The sequence below is a fragment of the Lontra canadensis genome, unplaced genomic scaffold (genome assembly GCF_010015895.1).
Source record: "Lontra canadensis isolate GAN:19392208 unplaced genomic scaffold, GSC_riverotter_1.0 scaffold41, whole genome shotgun sequence".
NCBI lineage: Eukaryota > Metazoa > Chordata > Mammalia > Carnivora > Mustelidae > Lontra > Lontra canadensis.
Genome location: NW_022631035.1, coordinates 1,741,295 through 1,757,713, shown reverse-complemented (window position 1 = coordinate 1,757,713; position 16,419 = coordinate 1,741,295). Strand labels below are relative to the sequence as shown.

At 58.6% G+C, this 16,419-nt stretch overlaps 1 protein-coding gene across 2 annotated transcripts in view; it reads left to right on the top strand.

Annotated features, from left to right (window-relative positions):
• RPTOR (regulatory associated protein of MTOR complex 1) overlaps positions 1–16,419 on the top strand; it is a 307,386-nt gene that overhangs the window by 209,498 nt on the left and 81,469 nt on the right. For both annotated transcript variants that reach the window (XM_032870426.1, XM_032870427.1), the window contains exons 10-11: positions 7,078–7,153; positions 12,112–12,213. In XM_032870426.1, coding sequence (XP_032726317.1) covers positions 7,078–7,153; positions 12,112–12,213 — 178 coding nt within the window. The remainder of the gene's footprint in view (positions 1–7,077; positions 7,154–12,111; positions 12,214–16,419) is intronic.

Sequence of the window (16,419 nt, the reverse complement as noted above, 5' to 3'; positions counted from 1 at the left end):
CACTGTGGAGGGATGGGCCCTCATCAGAAGGGGGCTGGGGGCTCGTTGACCCTGGACCCTTAGCAGAACCTGGGAGGCTCCTGGCAGACAGCCTGCTGGGCGGCTTCCCCACAAAGCTTCCGGTCCAGTCGCACCAGCGCTACCTGGGAACACTGAGTCCCGACTCACCTCCCTGGGCTTGTAGACATCCTAACCTGGCCAAGCAGCCCATGTCCAGCGCGAGCATAAGTGTCCTGTCTGAGCCTAAGGAAGCACAGGTGGGCAAAGCCCTGTGGCACGCCGGGTCTAGATGTGGAGACACCGAAATATCAAAAATGAGGTGTCGCCCCAGAGGGACTGCAGCCTGTAGAAGGGGTAGTTACACCACACGTTCACGGCGAGGAAAGCGCGCCCACGGCTCACAGAACCAGAGGATCCCAGAGGATGTGATGCTGGACCAGGTCCTGCAGGCGAGAGGAGGGGTGTGGTCGGGACAGCAGAGAAGTGGAACCCCCGGGAGCAGGGGGCAGGGGTATGGCTGTGGTTGGAACCGCGGAGAAGGAGCCTCCTGTGCTGGTGGCCAGCAGGGCGGGCCAGGAGCCGGCGGGGTGGGGGGACGGCCGTGGCTGCAGAAGGCGTGGCATCAGAAGCGGCCAGGATTGAGTCCCGTGTTGGGCTGCAGTCCCCATGGTGGCTGTGTGGCTCGATGTGCAGAGCCAGATTTCGGGGTGTTTTATTTGCTGAGATGGACGGGGCCTGGTGACCAATTACATCCAGGGTATGAAGGACAGGCAGGACCCGGGGACCTCTCGAGGGCTCTGCCTGGAGCGCCGCACAGGTGCTGCCGCCCAAAACCACCTTCAAGAGCAGGTGCACTTGGCGGCGGGCGGGCCTGGAATGGGCTCCGGATGGACCTGCCAGCGTGCGTCCAGCAGCCCCTGGGATTGTGCAGGTTCAGGGCAGTCGACAGACATGTAGGTGACCATGTACATGGTGGCTGTTTATGGAGCACCTACTAAGCGCCAGACCTTTACCGGGCACTTAGCATGCATTGTCTTACTAATCCTTGCCACAGCCTGGTGACCGACACTCTTTTCTCAGCTTAGCGCGTAAGGGAACAGGCTCGGAAGGCGGGTGTGGTGTGTCGGAGCCATTGTCCTTTCCCGGCCAAGAGGGAAGACTTGGCATCCCTGATTTCGGGCCCCATCGTGAGTGTGGGTGGTGGGACAGGAAGCCGCAGCTCCGGCAGTGCAGGACAGGTCGGAAGGGGCTGTGGGTGAGTGACCCATCAGGCCTTGTCGAGAGATGGGACGCGGCCTACCCGGCTGGGCTCCAGCGGCAAACATGGCCTCCGGGTCAGATGGGCTGGCATGGCACTGCACGGGGTCCTGGGGTGCCAGCTGTCACCTGTGGGAGGAGACCACCGTCAGCGGTATGGACCACAAAAGGATGACTTTTTAGGAAATGTGCCGTGGGGCGCAGAGTGGCCTGACCCCTGAAAGCACATTGTCTGGGCAGAACTCAGGGGCAGTGAGCCACGAAGGGCTTCAGGCAGCAGGAGTGTCCTTGTATCCAGTTGGTTCTGGGGGCGGACCCTGCAGGGTCTCTGTCGGTCCTGTGGGAGCACCGATGAGGGCGCGGGAGGGGTGAGGGGCAGAGGCCCAGGAGGGCCACTGCCCGTGCAGGTGCTGACCTCCGCTCCAGTGCTGCTCCTGAAGGCAGTCAGCGCCCACAGTAAGTTTTTAAAGAGCAGCCAGAAATTCGTATTTTCACGTAAAACTTCCTTATTTTGAAATGTAGATAGCCAAGGGCACCTGGGTGGCTCAGTCGGTTCAGTGTCCAACTCTTGATTTCGGCTCAGGTCACAATCTCAGGGTCATAGGATCGAGCCCCGTGGGGGCTCTGCACTCAGCGGGGAGCCTGCTTGGGATTTTCTCTCCATCTCCCCTGCCCCCGTGCATGTGCACATGCCTTTTCTCTCTCAAATAAGTCACCCTAAATGCGAACTTACACACGTGCAGTGATCGCCAATACAGGACTTTCAGAAACCTTCCGGAGGTGCATACCAAACCCATGGGGGCCCTGCTGCAGCTCGCTGGGGACACTGCGGGGGCCGTGACCACGGACACCCTTGGGGTGGAGGTGGGAATTCAGGGCCCCGGTGTCCCCTGGGTCCCTGAAGCCTGGTAGCCATCAGCGGGGGGCGTGCGTGGTGCTGCCGCCTGCCCACGTTTTGGCGTGGTGGCCAGGGCTCTCCTTCTGGGGCCTGTCCTGCTTCACTGCACACATCCAAGGGTCCTCTCCAGTTGGGATCTGTTTTTAAAAGGCTTGATACCATGTCTTCCTACCCTGATACACTGAGAAATCCCATGTAAGTAAAACTGCAGGCTTCCCTTCCAGACATCAGTGGTGATGGGATTCCAAGGAGGAAGAGCGTGTCTGTGTAACTCACGTTTTGCCTTGAAGGGTTTTCTAGCAACGGTACCAGCCTGATTCTGTAGCTAGAAAGTGAACATCCGTCAATCCCGTTACATGTAGAAAATTTTACCATTTACTGACTTGGATCAGGAGCTGAATGTGAAATCAGGCTCTAGATGTCAAGAAGGAGATGTTCGTAGGGACGCGGCGAAGCAGTCATGGCCAGAAACGTCATCTGGTTGATCCGTTGCCCTCGGTGTCACCGCGGCAGTGCAGGCCCCCCCGGCTCCGGTGTCTGTGCCGAAGCAGCACCGTGGCCCCAGCCCCTGCACGAGCAGCCAGCCTGCCACGGGGCCCACCGCGCCGGCGCTCCCACAGCTGCTCCCTCCCGTCGCTGCCGCCGAAGCATGTGGAGGCACAGGCGTTTCCAGCCGGGGCAAGTCCCTTGAGTGCGCAGAGAATTAGTGGTAGGTAGACCCGCCACCACCCGCATTAGGAGTGATCCCAGTTTCTACAATGCTTTTCCCAAGTTCTGTGTCCAAAGTGACTGAAGTCCTAGTCCCCTTGTACTGACCAACCTCCGTGTCCTCCTGTGGCTTTCCCGTGGGGCCACTTTGGGCAAGGCTTGCTCTCTGTTCACACCCAGGGGTGGCGAGGAGACCCACACAGAGGGTCTTTGCTTCCCGGGGGTGCATCCGTGGTGACAAAGGCTCGGTCCCACACACACTCACCCACACGCTGAAAATGCGGTGAGCGCGCAGGCGGGAGGAGAGCGGAAGGTCAGGCTTGCTTGTTGCCACCCTTTGCGGGTTGCAGGTCCCAGACGTCGGGTGTGAGCCCCGTCTGGCTCGGTTCCTGCATTTGCTAAGACGGTTTCTAAGTAGGCACTGCTTCCTGGACTGTCCTGTGCTCCAGCTGACTTTAGCAGGAAGACCTCAAGTTCTGCCATGCTGCCTCGTTGTAGGTCTCAGGAGGAGGAAACCGCCTGAGAAGGTGATGATCTCTCTTTCTTGACGAAATCGAAGTCAGAGGTCAGAAACACAGGGCGCAAACACCGGGCCAGGCAGTGGTGTGAGGCTGCAGCCTCGGCCCTGCGGATACAGATACACTGACTCAGCCACTGTCCCCTGCCCTGCCCTGCCCGCCCCTGCCGTGGATAGAGCTAGTGGATGCAGTGCAGGTTCGTTGGTAGCAGAGAATCCCGTGGCTTCGTGAAGAAGTCTTTCTCTTTCCATGTAACCCGAGTGTGAGCCGCTGGGCCCCGGGCCTCCGGCCGCCCCGCCGTGGCTAGCCCCACGGGCAGTGCTCATTTCTGCTGTCGCCCGGTGGCTGGGAACGCGGCACACGTCCAGCTCACACTCCTGTCCACGCAGAACGTGGGGAGCAGGTGGAAGGGCAGGTGCAGAGGGAGGAGAGCGTGAGGCCCAGACACGGAGAGGGCCCTGCTCAGCCGTGCTCAGGTTCTGCCGAGGCGACTGGGTGCTCGCTGCTTGCGTGGGCTTGCAGCAGAGCTGGTTTGGAGACAGAACACGGAAAAACAGTGCCCCTCGCTCTTTCTCCCCCTCCTTGTAAATAGGCCAGAGTGTGCACATCCCCAGTGGCCCAGAGCCGAGCTGCCTCAGCTGCCAGAGAGAGCACTTAGGACGAGTAATGCGCCGTCTAGTGACCGCAGTCCTTGGGTGGTGATGGAGAGGTTGCACTGAGAGCCACGGGAGGAAGGGAACAAAGCCGAGCCGAAATTGAGGCTAAAGCACAAAGTAATCTGCATTTGCTCTTGGCTTCAGGCAGGGCGCTGATGACGGGCGCTCGGCGCTGGCGCCTGTGGAATAGTTGATGTGAAGCCATCGGGGACGCATCCTCCTTCACTTTCGATTTCTGCAGGTCCTGAAAGCTCGCCTCTCTCCACAGTAAAAACCTGTGCTTTCTGTTCCCGTCGAGGGCGCCTCTCCCGCAGAGCCATCATGCAGATGGAGGCCGCGTGCTCTTGGAAGGCGCCCCCGCCAGCCCCCTCCTTGGGCGGCTGCCATCCGAGGCCCGTTTCCTGAAAACCCAAGCTCTTGCCTGCACGGCACGTTTTCTGGGCAGTGACTCATCGAGCAGCCCACAGCGCAGGGAGCCTCTGCTCCACACCGCTTGGATCCGATCAGCTGGCCAGGCTGTCGCTGCGCCCCTCCCGCCACAGTGCAGCCCCTTCGCGGGCTGTAGGAGGTGCGAACGCAGACACCCTCCCAGGTTGGCGCTTGCTGGGGCGCCAGAGCGCGCAGAGCCCAGCAGCCCACCGCCAGGGCCTCAGACTTCCCAGGACTCACGTTCCCACTCTCCCTGAGTGAGAACCCGAATTAAGGCTCCAGGTTCATTTTGATCTTACCCTAGAAAATGCAGCCGATTTTAGGCAACTGATGAGATGCTGGCGGAGAGCACCAGTCTCGTGCTGCTGGGCTTTCGTGGAGCTCAGGTCCCCTGAACAGGCCCTTTCCCCTCATAAGTGCCAGGAACCAGAGGCCTGAAGAGGATCACCGGCCTGCAGCAGCTCCACGTGTGCTGGCCATCACCTTTGACCGTCAGGTGTCCCTAGGTCTTCAGTGTTCTCCTGAGTGCTGCCATGTTCCGCACCATGGCCCAAGTCCCCTTTCTCTTGCACTCAGACAGCTGTGCCCATCTGTCCATGGCCCAGAGCAGCTTCTCTGCCTTGCTCCCAGCGAGCTCAGTGGCTCCCCTGTCCCAGGGCTCCCTACCATGTTTGCACCCCCCAGAGTCCCTGCGAACAAAGGAAACGTCCTGGGCTGCTTGATGACTCGGTCCCTGAGGGAGGGACCAGCCCTCGCCTCTGGAGCTGTCGGGCCAGCTGGGGCTGATGCAGAGCATGCTCCTGGGGAGGACTGTCGCCCCCTTCGGCCCTGATGGGGCTCCATGGGCTTTCACTCTTTGGAGGGACTGGGGGGAGGGGGGCATCAGGAGACTGCCTGGCGGCCTCTCCCAGTGCAGCCTGGATCCCCCAATATTCTGTCCAGAACACCCAGCCGGGACCATGGACAGCTGCCAGCGACACCCAGCCAGGACCACGGACAGCTGCCAGGACACCCAGACAGGACCACGGACAGCTGCCAGGGAGAGGGACGCATTTTCACTGCAGGCTGCTTCTTGCCTCTTGATCTTGCGGAGCTGGGGCTGAGAGGACAAGTCACCGGCTCTCCTCTCCGCTAGGGTCTGTTCACAGGCGCACCCATAGCCACTGTAGCTGACCACTGGGGCCCGGAGCCAGGCTTCGCGGCCAGTGCCCTGGACGCCCCCCCGCGCCCAGCTTGTGCACACTTCCATCCACCTCTTGAAATTCAGAGTTTTTATTAAAGTCAAGGATGTTTGTAGAGTTTAATTGCAGTAGTTGACTCTGCTTCTGTGTGACAAAGAGCCAGTATGTCCCTCCGTGCTGCTGAAGAACTGCGTCGCCTGCAGCCTGGGCACTTACTGACCATACGGGAACCAGTTATCGCCTGTTTTTTGAGGCACTTTTGATTACGCGCTGATTGCCTCTTAATCAGGTTGGTGGGGGAAAGGCGCACTCCTTCAGTCTGGGCGGGACAGCTGGGCTGCGTTCCGTGTATTTCAGTAATGACAGAGAGCCCCGTAGGCTTTCGTTTGTCTTCCATGTTTCCTGTGTTTCTGGCTGTTGACATTTTTCGTTCCTGGCGTGGTCGTCTCCGGGGACGTGGAGAAATGGAGCCACTTGTCTCATAATCCTGCCTCCCGGGAACTTCCCTGGGAGGAGAGGTGGCCATGCTGAAAGCCGGATCCGTGCGCTGATCCCCATCTTGTCTCCACGAACAAGGGATGGGGCAGAGCAGGGGCGAAGGAACCACCATGTCCACAGCTTCCATCTGTGGCTGTAGAGAAAGGGAGGTGATCATCGCGTCAATTTAGAACTAACATTGAATGCCGTGAGCATTCCCCTCCCATCAGTGCCCCCGCCAGCGTGCCTGCTACCCCAGGTCTCCCAGGGACCCTGCAAGCGGGCACGATTGTTACCCCTTACAGATGGGGAAATGGACTCCGGGGAATCAGACCCCAGAGCCAGGCCAGCAGGTGCACTCACCATTTTGTACATGTTAGGAGCCAGGTCCTGATGCCTTGAAAGGTGGTGGCGAGGTGGCCAGGGTCACACAAGGGAGAGACTTGCTGTCCCCTCAAACAAGCACTGCCTGCCTCATCCCTGAGTGGCGCATGTTGGCAGAGGTTTGGGGCTCTGTGCTGGGGAGGGTGGTGGCACAGGCCAGTCCTGACTCTGGGCAGGACGGGGCGCTGCTCAGAATGGGTGTGCACAGACGGACCCGCCTTCTCCTGGCGTCATACTGGCCATTCCTGATGAAGCACGTGGAGTGTTTGTGTGTGCCACTGCCACTGTCTACCAGCGATGCCACGGCTGCTCTGTGGGTGTGGACAGGCTATCGCAATCCAGTGTGGGGCTGAAACTACAGTGCAAAGTGAGGCGAACCCCTTTATTTTTCCCAAGCTCTTATATAAATTTGAAGAGGAACAATGTTAACAAACAGAGTAGCTCTAGCGGGCTGCCAGATGTCTTCCTGCTTCTCCTGAGGACCCATGGCCATGGCTGTGCCCAGACGCAGCCGGGGCCCCTCCCGGAGAAGCATTCAGTGAGGTGGGTGTCCCTCTGTTCTCTCGCAGGCAAGCCTGGGACCTCGCCGTCGACATCTGCCTCTCACAGCTACCCACCATCATTGAGGAAGGCACCGCATTTCGGGTGAGTCCTACAAAGGGCATCATGTGGTCCACCAGGGGGTGGGGGGGGCTCCATCCCTGGGCATCTGGTCCACAGAACCCCCCCAGATGCTGCGTTGTCAGATTTCCTTCGCCTGCCTGGGAAAAGGTGTAGTTAGCAGAAGTTTGAAAGATTACATCAACCAGGGGTTCAGGATTTTGAATGGCAAGCTCTCAAGAGATGTCATCTTTTAAAATGATGTTCTTGTCAATCTGCTTTCCTTAATGCACGCTCCCTGACCCTGCATTCCGGGCTCTGCCTTTTAACTGGAATGGATTATGGTTTTCCCCAGACTCCTAACTGGAGCCTGAGGGTGTAAAGCTCAGCCCTGCAGGAACATCTGGTCCCCAGGCCACCCAGCCAGGGGACTGACACACCAGGGGTCGCACAGCCCCTCACCAAGTGCCCCCTTTGCTCCGACGGCTGCGCGGCCTCCGTGTCTTCAGTCAGGACTCACGTATGGAGTCTGAGCACGTGTGCCCCAGACCCAGCTGCCCCCTCGAGAGCCCTGAGGAAGGAGGAGGGTCACTCACGTCTGTGCATATGCTTCCTCTGACCCCCAAGGGTCAGGGAGGCTTCCAGGTTTGGGAGGGCCAAGGCAGTGGAGCGAAGTGGCCTAGGCCATGGAGGGTGGGGCAGAGGGTCGGAGCCGGGGGCCTTCTCTCCCCACACCTTCATCTCTGACCCCGCCCAAGACTACAGGGGCAAGCTGGCTGTCTGGTGCCTCGGTTTCCTCATGGTCCAGGGGAGTTGTGCTGGTGTGCCAATGACGGGGCACAGGAGGACTGAAGTTGTTGATACAGGCCGAGTGCTCACGTCAGGCGTAGGGGTACACATGTGTGTGCACATGTGTGAAGTGTGTCTCCGTGGGGTGTCTGTGTACATGTGTGCTCGTGCGTGTATATCTGTGTGGTACGTGTGTGTACACGTACCTGCTCAGATGATCTCGATGCCCCCAGTGGGGGCGATGAGCTGAGAGACCTCCCTCTCTTTTTCTCCTGTTTCCTCCCTCTGTATTCCTTGACATTTTTCACATTTCACATTCTGAAAACTTGCAGACTACGAACTGCCACAAGAGGACCGCACAGTGGGCACCTGTGTGCCCGCCGCTCGGCCCTGCCATCGACATGTGCGGCACTTGCTGGAGCGCATCCATCCCTCCCTCCAGCTGCCTTTTTGGGTTTTTTGGTTTGTTTGTTTTTTTTAACGTGCTCGCAAGTTTTGCCGCAGACTGCCCTGCATTTTTAAACCCTGAAGAGGAAGCTGACAGAGCCTTCACCCGGCCCACACCAGTGTGTTTGGCGTCCGCCGAGGGTGCCCTTCCCGCTGGAGCTCAGCTCTGAGGCAGGGACCGGGCTGGAGCAGTCTCAGGACTCCGTAGGGACAGCAGAGGCCACCACAGCTGGGTGGCCCACCCCAGTGCCTCAGCTCACCAGTGGAGGTCAGGGCCTGTCGCCACAAGCACGTTTGGAAAACCTGATACGCTTTTGGCTTTTTCTATGGTGTATGGTTTTACTTTGCACCCTTAGGGGGTCAGAGCTATACACTGGTGTGGCGAACGGCACAGGCTCCGTGTTGTTACCCTCCGCTCCAGTGCCAGGTGTGTTTCCGAGGAGCTCACTACTTCGATTCTAATCTGCTAGAATCAGTATTCTGCATGTGGGAATCATTTCCCCCAAATTGTGACAGGGAGGGGGAACTGATGTAGACCACATGCTATTGTTTTTATTTTGTTTTCACTTTTTCGGGAGCAGAACGTACACAGAGAAAATTGCACACCGTAAATGTGTGGCTTGAGGAGTTTTTATAAGATGAACACACTTGAGTAACCAGGCACCCAAATCAGGCGGCCACGTGTTAGAGGCCCCCAGGAGCCCCTTCCTGCTGCTTCCACTGCTTTCCCCGAGAAACTACTTCCTTGCCTGCTTTTGTGCACTTGGATAACAGAATCCGGCAGGATGTAGCCTTTGCGTCAGACTGCTTTCACTCCGTGGTACGTCTGCCCCCGTGGTTGCAGCTCTCACCGCGGTGTGGGGCTCTCCAGAGGCCACGTGCCCCGCTCTGGCCAGAAGGCACTCTGAGTCACCAGCTTGCGGTCCTCACAGATGGTGCCGGCCGGGGCCAAGCCGAGTCACTGGAGCCTGGGGCAAAGGAGAAATCAGTAATTCTGAGCTGTCTTATTTGAAATTTTGATATTTTGTTCATTATGGGTTTTCACTTTTTTAAAAATATTGCCTTAAAGTGTTTTTTAGTCTCAATTACTGAGTTTTTTGGTGCTCCCTTAAATTTTGTTCTTGAGGTGAATGCTTCCCTTACTGCAGCCTGGCCCAGCCTTGCCCGGGCGCTGCTAATTTCTCATTAGTTAATTAATTTCTTACGAGGGAGTGAAATTCCTGGTCACCAGACATGCGTGTGGTCGGCCTCAGTACGTGCCGGCAGACGGCATTCCAAAGTGCCCGGGTCCATTCACGCTCCTACCCGCAGCTCGTGGGTGTTTCGGTCGCCCGACATCCTCGTAAAGACTTGACGTGTTCTACCCTTTTCTCCCCGTTTGGCTATTCCGGCTCACTGTGAGGAGGCATCCCACCGAGATTGCATCTTGTATCTCCCTGACCGTCAGCCCTGTCGGGCGCCGTTTTGCGTTCTCATTGGCCATTTGAATATCCTCTTCTGTAAACTGCCTGATCAAGTGTTTTGATTTTTCCTTTATGTTCGGTGTTGCCTACTGACTTGCAGTGACTGTGTGTATCTTCCGAATACAAAGCCTTTGTCATTCGTGGTGAATATCTTTCCTTTTTTTTTTTTCCCCTTCTTTGTATTTTCACTTCTTCCGTGTTTTGTTTTGTTTTTTTCTTGAACAGAAGCTTCTTGTTTTAACATAATCCCGTTTGCCAGTTTTTCCCTCCTGCTTAAGACTTCTGGCTTCCTGTTTAAGGAATGTTTACTTTGAGATGAACACCCCTGAGAAGGTGTTCTCCTCTTTTTCTTCCGGAGGCTGGATTGTTTTACTTTTACCCTCAGACCTGCAGTTCGTCTGGGATTTACTCGTGTGGATGGCGTGAGGTAGGGCTCAAGGTGCACGTTTCCACACACGGATGTTCCGTTTGCCTGGTGCTGTTTTTGGTTTTGTTTTGTTTTTTAAAGATTTTATTTATTTATTTATTTATTTGACAGACAGAGATCACAAGTAGGCAGAGAGGCAGGCAGAGAGAGGAGGAAGCAGGCTCCCCACTGAGCAGAGAACCCGATGCGGGGCTCGATCCCAGGACCCCGAGATCATGACCTGAGCTGAAGGCAGAGGCTTAACCCACTGAGCCACCCAGGCGCCCTGCCCGGTGCTATTTACCTCGAATCAGGCAGCTGTCTTCATGGGGGTGCTTCTGGGTTCTCTGCTCTGCTCCGCGGGTCACTTTGTCCTTGCACGGGTACTGAGCGTGCTTGATCATGAAAACAGCTTTGACGGGGATTACACAGACCCATTGGCGGTCTGGGGGCGCCTCTGCAGTGTTGAGTCTCCCCCCGTTAGCATGATTGCACACAGTATCTTCCGGAATTCCCTTTACGGGTGTTCTGTGTATACATAGGGCTTATAGGTGATTTTGTGCAGCAGCTTTACTAGACTCATGACTTTGTTCTAATACTTCCCTGTAAATTACTGGCTTTGTCTTAAAACCTCCCTGTCAGATACCCCAAAACAAAGCCCAGCATGTGTGTCACTTTCCCAAGGTCAGCGGTCAAGGATGGATTCTAGTCAGCAGCGGAAAGGCGCCCGATGAGAGTCAGCATTTGCCGGCATAGGGAGAGGGAGGAGCCTTTGCACGTGGGGGGAAGTGTGGGTAACGGACGTTCTTGAGGGGCTTAAAGAGCCTTCTGCAGGGCGCCGGAGTCCGAACACCGCGGCAACTGCGGTTTTCCTTTGTCTCCTCTTTTAAGTGCTGAGGTCACCGTGAGGAGTGAATCGGTCCCCGTGTGGCCGGGAAGGCACAGGCAGTGTAGGTGTGTCTGGGCCCGGGATGGCGAGTGGAAGAGGAGGAAGGACGCAGCCGTTACCCACTCCCTCGCCCACGGCAATGACAGCGAAAGGCCGTCTGGGTCCCCCGTGGTCAAGTGCAGCTCTTCGTGCCCATCTGCCCCACCCCCCACTTTCCACCCTTTCCCCTTGTGCCTGTTTTCAGGCCGCTGGACCATCTGACCCGTGGCCTGACCGCGGAGCAGCCCACGTGGCCTCAGCATTGTCCTGGGAGGCTGTGGGCACACGGCCCGGTGACTCAGAGCCTCCGCCCAGGTCTGTGTGAGCTGCCCTCCAGAACGCCCCTCTCGGGGCTCTGATTTCCCCGAAACCATCACAGAGCTCAGACGCGGGGGAGGTGATCTTGGAGGTCTGGCCCAGAACCCCGGCTCCGAGCCATCGTTAGATGCACGTGGGGCCGCTCTCACAGTGTTCCGTGGAGCGTTCCTTGAAACGCTGAGCCCCGCCTGTGTCGGGGGCCGCCCTCGTCTGTCCGCTTCCCCACACTGTAAGCAGCACAGCAAACCTCTGTGAACAGTTTTGGGTGAAGAGAGGAGGAATGCTTGTCCTCTCTGCGTGGAACAGTTTTTCCAGCCGGCAGCAACATGCGAACAAACATGATTCAAAAACTAACTCGGAAGGAAGGGAAAGGAGCCACAATGATGTGGATGACCTGAGCGTCCCTCGGGGACCAGCGGTCTCCCCCGTGTGGGGAGGGAGAGCTTAACAAGGCCGCTGCTTTTAATCAGTTTGTGATTAATTCACACTTAAAAACAGGAAAGCCAGTTTGGGGCTCCATCCCAGTTCGCAGGCCGTCCCCCCAGGTTTGGTTCACGTGATGCAAGCTGACTTCGCGGGAGCACGGGTGCACCAGGGCGGAGCTGATTCGGAGCGGCGGGTCCCTAACTGACGCGCCCTGCCTGTCCCACAGCACAGTCCGTTCTTCGCGGAGCAGCTGACTGCCTTCCAGGTGTGGCTCACGATGGGCGTGGAGAACCGGAGCCCGCCCGAGCAGCTTCCCATCGTCCTGCAGGTGAGCGCCTTCCAGCGAAGGAGCCGGAGCCCGGGATGTGTGTGTGGGTGTGCGAGGCCCGTGGCTGTGCCCTCGGCAGGTGGCTCTTAGGGCACATCAGTCAGATCCCTCAGAAGTCGCTGGGTCCCCCCGTGGACTTACTCCAGAAGGGCTTTCTGGGGACGTCTGGGTCCCCTCCCCACTCTCCCCTGAACACCGATCTGGGTTGCCGTCAGCCACCCTCCCAGGGGACCCGTGGAACGCTGCAGCAAATGTGCTCCGTGCCCTCAGCAATTCTGTTTGGAAGGGCGAGAGCTGCAGACGCCCCGGGGGAAGGGGCAGGGACCAGAGAGGTGATGGGGGACCCGATCCTCCTCCCACTGGACTCGTGGCTAGCACGTGCCACTGCTGCCAGACACTCGGGTCAGGAGGGCGCCGTGGGTGGGAAGGCGTGGGCTTCGGGGCCGCGCAGGCTTGGTTTTCGTCCTGTCATTCCCTGATGGTGCAGCTGAGAGCTCGTAACCTCCGTAGCCTTCACAGACGGCCCCCGTGGCCCCTCGCCAGGCGCCCGTGGACTGCGGGCAGCCCGGACCCAAAGCCCCGTCCTCCCTTGCATGGAGGCCTGTGCCAGCCCCTCGCATGGCCCATGTCCGTGCTCACAGAAGCCACGGCCCACTAGTGGCTGGGAAGCTCAGTGTCGTGGCTCTCATTCGGCTGATTTATTTGGCTGAAGACGTCAGACAGGAGAGGGTGGCAGAGTACCAGCGTTCCTCCCAGGTGGGACGAGGAGAACGTTTTCCCAGAAGTGTGTCGGTGAGGCTGTGTCTGTGGGGGAGGCACGGTCGACCACCTTGGGGTCCACCGCACCGCAGGCCCTGGAAACCCGTTTGCTGGCCATAGAACCGAGGTTTCACCGCGTCCAGGCCTGTGCGCCGGGGCCCTCAGGTGGCAGAGGGGGCTGGGAGGCTGGGTGCTGGAAGTGTGGTAGGCAGGCCGCAGAGGCGAGCAGGGGTCCGGAGTAGCCACGGGACCGGTCTCGGCTCCGTGTGCATTATGGCTGAGCGCAGAGATCGCTAGCTTCCAGATTACTTGGGACTACCCCGAGTTCGCAGGGTGAGCGGTGAACAAACACATTTTCGAAGCCAAAACGACTAAGAAGAAAGAGAATCTGTCGTAAAGACAAGACGCGGCTGACCGTGTGGTGGCTGCCAGCACTCCCTCCCTCGGCGCGTGCCCGCGGTGGCCGGCTGTGAACGGGCACATTTCCAGCGGTGGCCGTGGCACAGGTGGGACACACTGGGCTCCAGCCCTCCTGGGTCACCAGCATGTTCACCTGTGAGGGTCCCACTGACCTTCCTGTGATTTCCATGGGGCGGCCGAGTGACATCCGTCCTTTCCAAAGCGGGGATGTGATGCCGAGCCCAGGAAGTCAGATCCGGCTTCTGCAAACAGGCCTGCTGCGCGTGGCCTGCTGTCGACCTTTCTTTTTAATGTTCCCTTTACGATCCACACTCCCTTGGGGAAAGAGAGGCCTCGATAGATCCAACTTGCCAGTGCCGAAGGGAGGGGCAGCGCCTGACAAGAGCGGAGGGGAGATGCTGTGTGTGATCCCTCAACCAGCCGGAAGCAGCAGGCTCTGCGTCATCCTGGCAGGCGGTCTCCTGGGCTGTGCCCGGCCTGGATCGATGCGGGAACCTTTCCTTAACAAGCAGGGAGGGACGGAGCGCAGACGGCACCGGCTTCGTGTGCTGGAGCCCATGGGGTTGGCTTCCCTCTCATTAGTTCAGTTAACTTCACCCCGCTTTCTCTTAAGGAGGTTTATTTTTGCCAAAGCCTGGACCCCTCACCCCTAAGTTATCCTCCAGGGCCTTGGCAAGTCAGAAAGTATTGCTTAAGGAAGGAGAATTTTAATGCAGACTCTGTGGCTTTTCCAATCCCTGCTACTTTTCCCACAAGCCAGAGGGAATTTTCTGTGCCCGAAGACGCAGAGGCTTTAGCTGATGACCTTCAGAGTCAAACGAAGTATCTTCTCAGGCCACCTGATTGGCAGTCCCTCCTGTCAATGAAAGCTTGGAAGTAACTTTCCCTGACCAGCCCCGGGGTCTTTTGCCTCTTAGAAGGATAAATAGAAGGAGTAGGAAGGAAGAGGGGAGGGGCTCGCGGTCTCGCAGTGGACGTGACATCGCTGTCTGCTCCACCTCGGATGGCCAGGGCCGCAGAGAAGCCCCAGATGGGGAGGGAAGGACCCACGTGTTGTTGGAGGGAGAGAAGAAGGGGTGTCGCGGGCCGCCTTGATCGAGGGCAGACTGTGTCCGCGCTCCCAAACCCAGTCTCCGGGCCCGGCTCAGCCTGGGTCGCCTGGAAAGTAGCCCCTCGGGCGGCTTGGTTTCCTTTAGAACAAAGACAGGCCATGAGTGGCCTGTGAACAAGGAGGCGTCCCGAGCTGCGTGCCCGCGCAGGGAGGCCAGCGTCCAGGACGCACCCTCGTGGTGGACAGCACGTGCCGAGCACTGCCGCGGGCCTCGTCTCACTCAGGTTTGGAAATGAGCATGAGTCCTGTGTGGCCGCTGCCCCTCTGCGGCTGAGAACACAGAAGGCTACGGAGGTTACGAGCTCTCAGCCGCACCATCAGGGAATGACAGGACGAAAACCAAGCCTGCGGGGCCCGAAGCCCACGCCTTCCCGCCCACGGCGCCCTCCTGACCCGAGTGTCTGGCCCCAGTGGCACGTGCTAGCCACGAGTCCAGTGAGAGGAGGATCGGGTACCCCATCACCTCTCTGGTTCCTGTTCAGAGACTCAGCACCCCTGGGTAACCGCACCTGCCTGGAGGCAGAGGCGTGGACGTGGGTCTGGGGCAGGTGCTGGCAAGGAAAGACGGCATTCCAGGGGCCGTGGCCAGCGGCTGCTTCTCCTGCACACTTCCCGGGCCCTGGGCTGCCTGTCCTTCTCGGGACCCCTCCCCACCTCTCCCTCTGGCCCGTGTTTACCCCTCACGGGAGCCCCGGCTGCCCCATCTCCTCACCCCCACTCCGTTCCACTCTGCTTCACTCTGCGTCCTCGCCCGACCCCAACACCATCCACACCCTGTGCCCAGGGGTCGTCTTCCCGGTCCTGCTATCAACTGTAGGAGCAGGTGACACCAGGGGAGCCCTCTCTCCCTCACCGATGCCTCTACCCAGCTTCTCCTCCGCCAGGAGCACCACCCCGGGATGGCACACCTGGCCGCCCTCGCCGGCCGGTCCTCCCGTCCTCCTCCTGCCTCATTCCCAACCTTCTCTTCCAGAGTCTCCTTCCCCGAACCGCCTTCTTGCTCAGCCATCAGGTCCTATGGTCACGTCCCCAGTGGTCTTGGGTCTCTTCCTCTCCATCAGTCAGGGTCACATCCACCCCATTCCACCCCTGATCCAGCTCTAGCCAGTCCCTCCCCGCAGCAACCCCATTGGACGGCTCACCAGGAACCCCCAGCCTGCGACCAGTCTTCAGACACCCCAAGCTTTCCCCTCCCCTCTGCCCGCTGCCCCGGGAACCCCACCTCCCCCCGGGATCTGGCTGCACCCCAAGTTGGGGGGCTTGCATGATTCGCAGCCTTGCCCACCATCACAGAGGATCGTTGCTGTCTGTCTGTCCCTGTAGCTGAGCGATGGAGAGAGGGGGCTCCCCGCCATCCCCATGCACCCCACAAGCGCCCACTGGGTGGCTAGGGGCAACAGCAGACCAAAGGCTCCTTCAGGGTCTCCGCAGCCTCAGGTGTAAAGACCAGGAGGGATAAGTCGGTATAAGTGACCCAGTAGAGGTGTTGAACTCTGTCAGAACAGAGCAGGAGGAAAGATGGGGCGAGGGTTGCGCGCTCTGAAGAGCTCTGCCACACCAGTAAGGAAAAGCCAACACTTGAGTAGGAAAGTCAGGACATGCGTGTCACCTGGGAAACGGGCCACTAGCCCGCGACAGAGGCTAATCAGCCTCACTTCCAGTCAAGGAAGTTCTGGGCCAAAGGCTGTTTTTACCTGTCTTTACCGAATCGGCATGGGCTTCTGGTGCCCAGCAGCTCTCAACCCGGTATCTAATAAAACCTCCAGGGGTCCGTTTCGTGTTGTCCTTTCCTGCGAATTAAGAAATTCAGGTTCAGACAAGGAAGTCATTTGCCCGAGGTCACGTAACCGGAGAAGACACAGCAAGCCCTTGTGTCAAAGCCACGGTGTCTTATTTAGTTCTAAGAGGAGATGAGG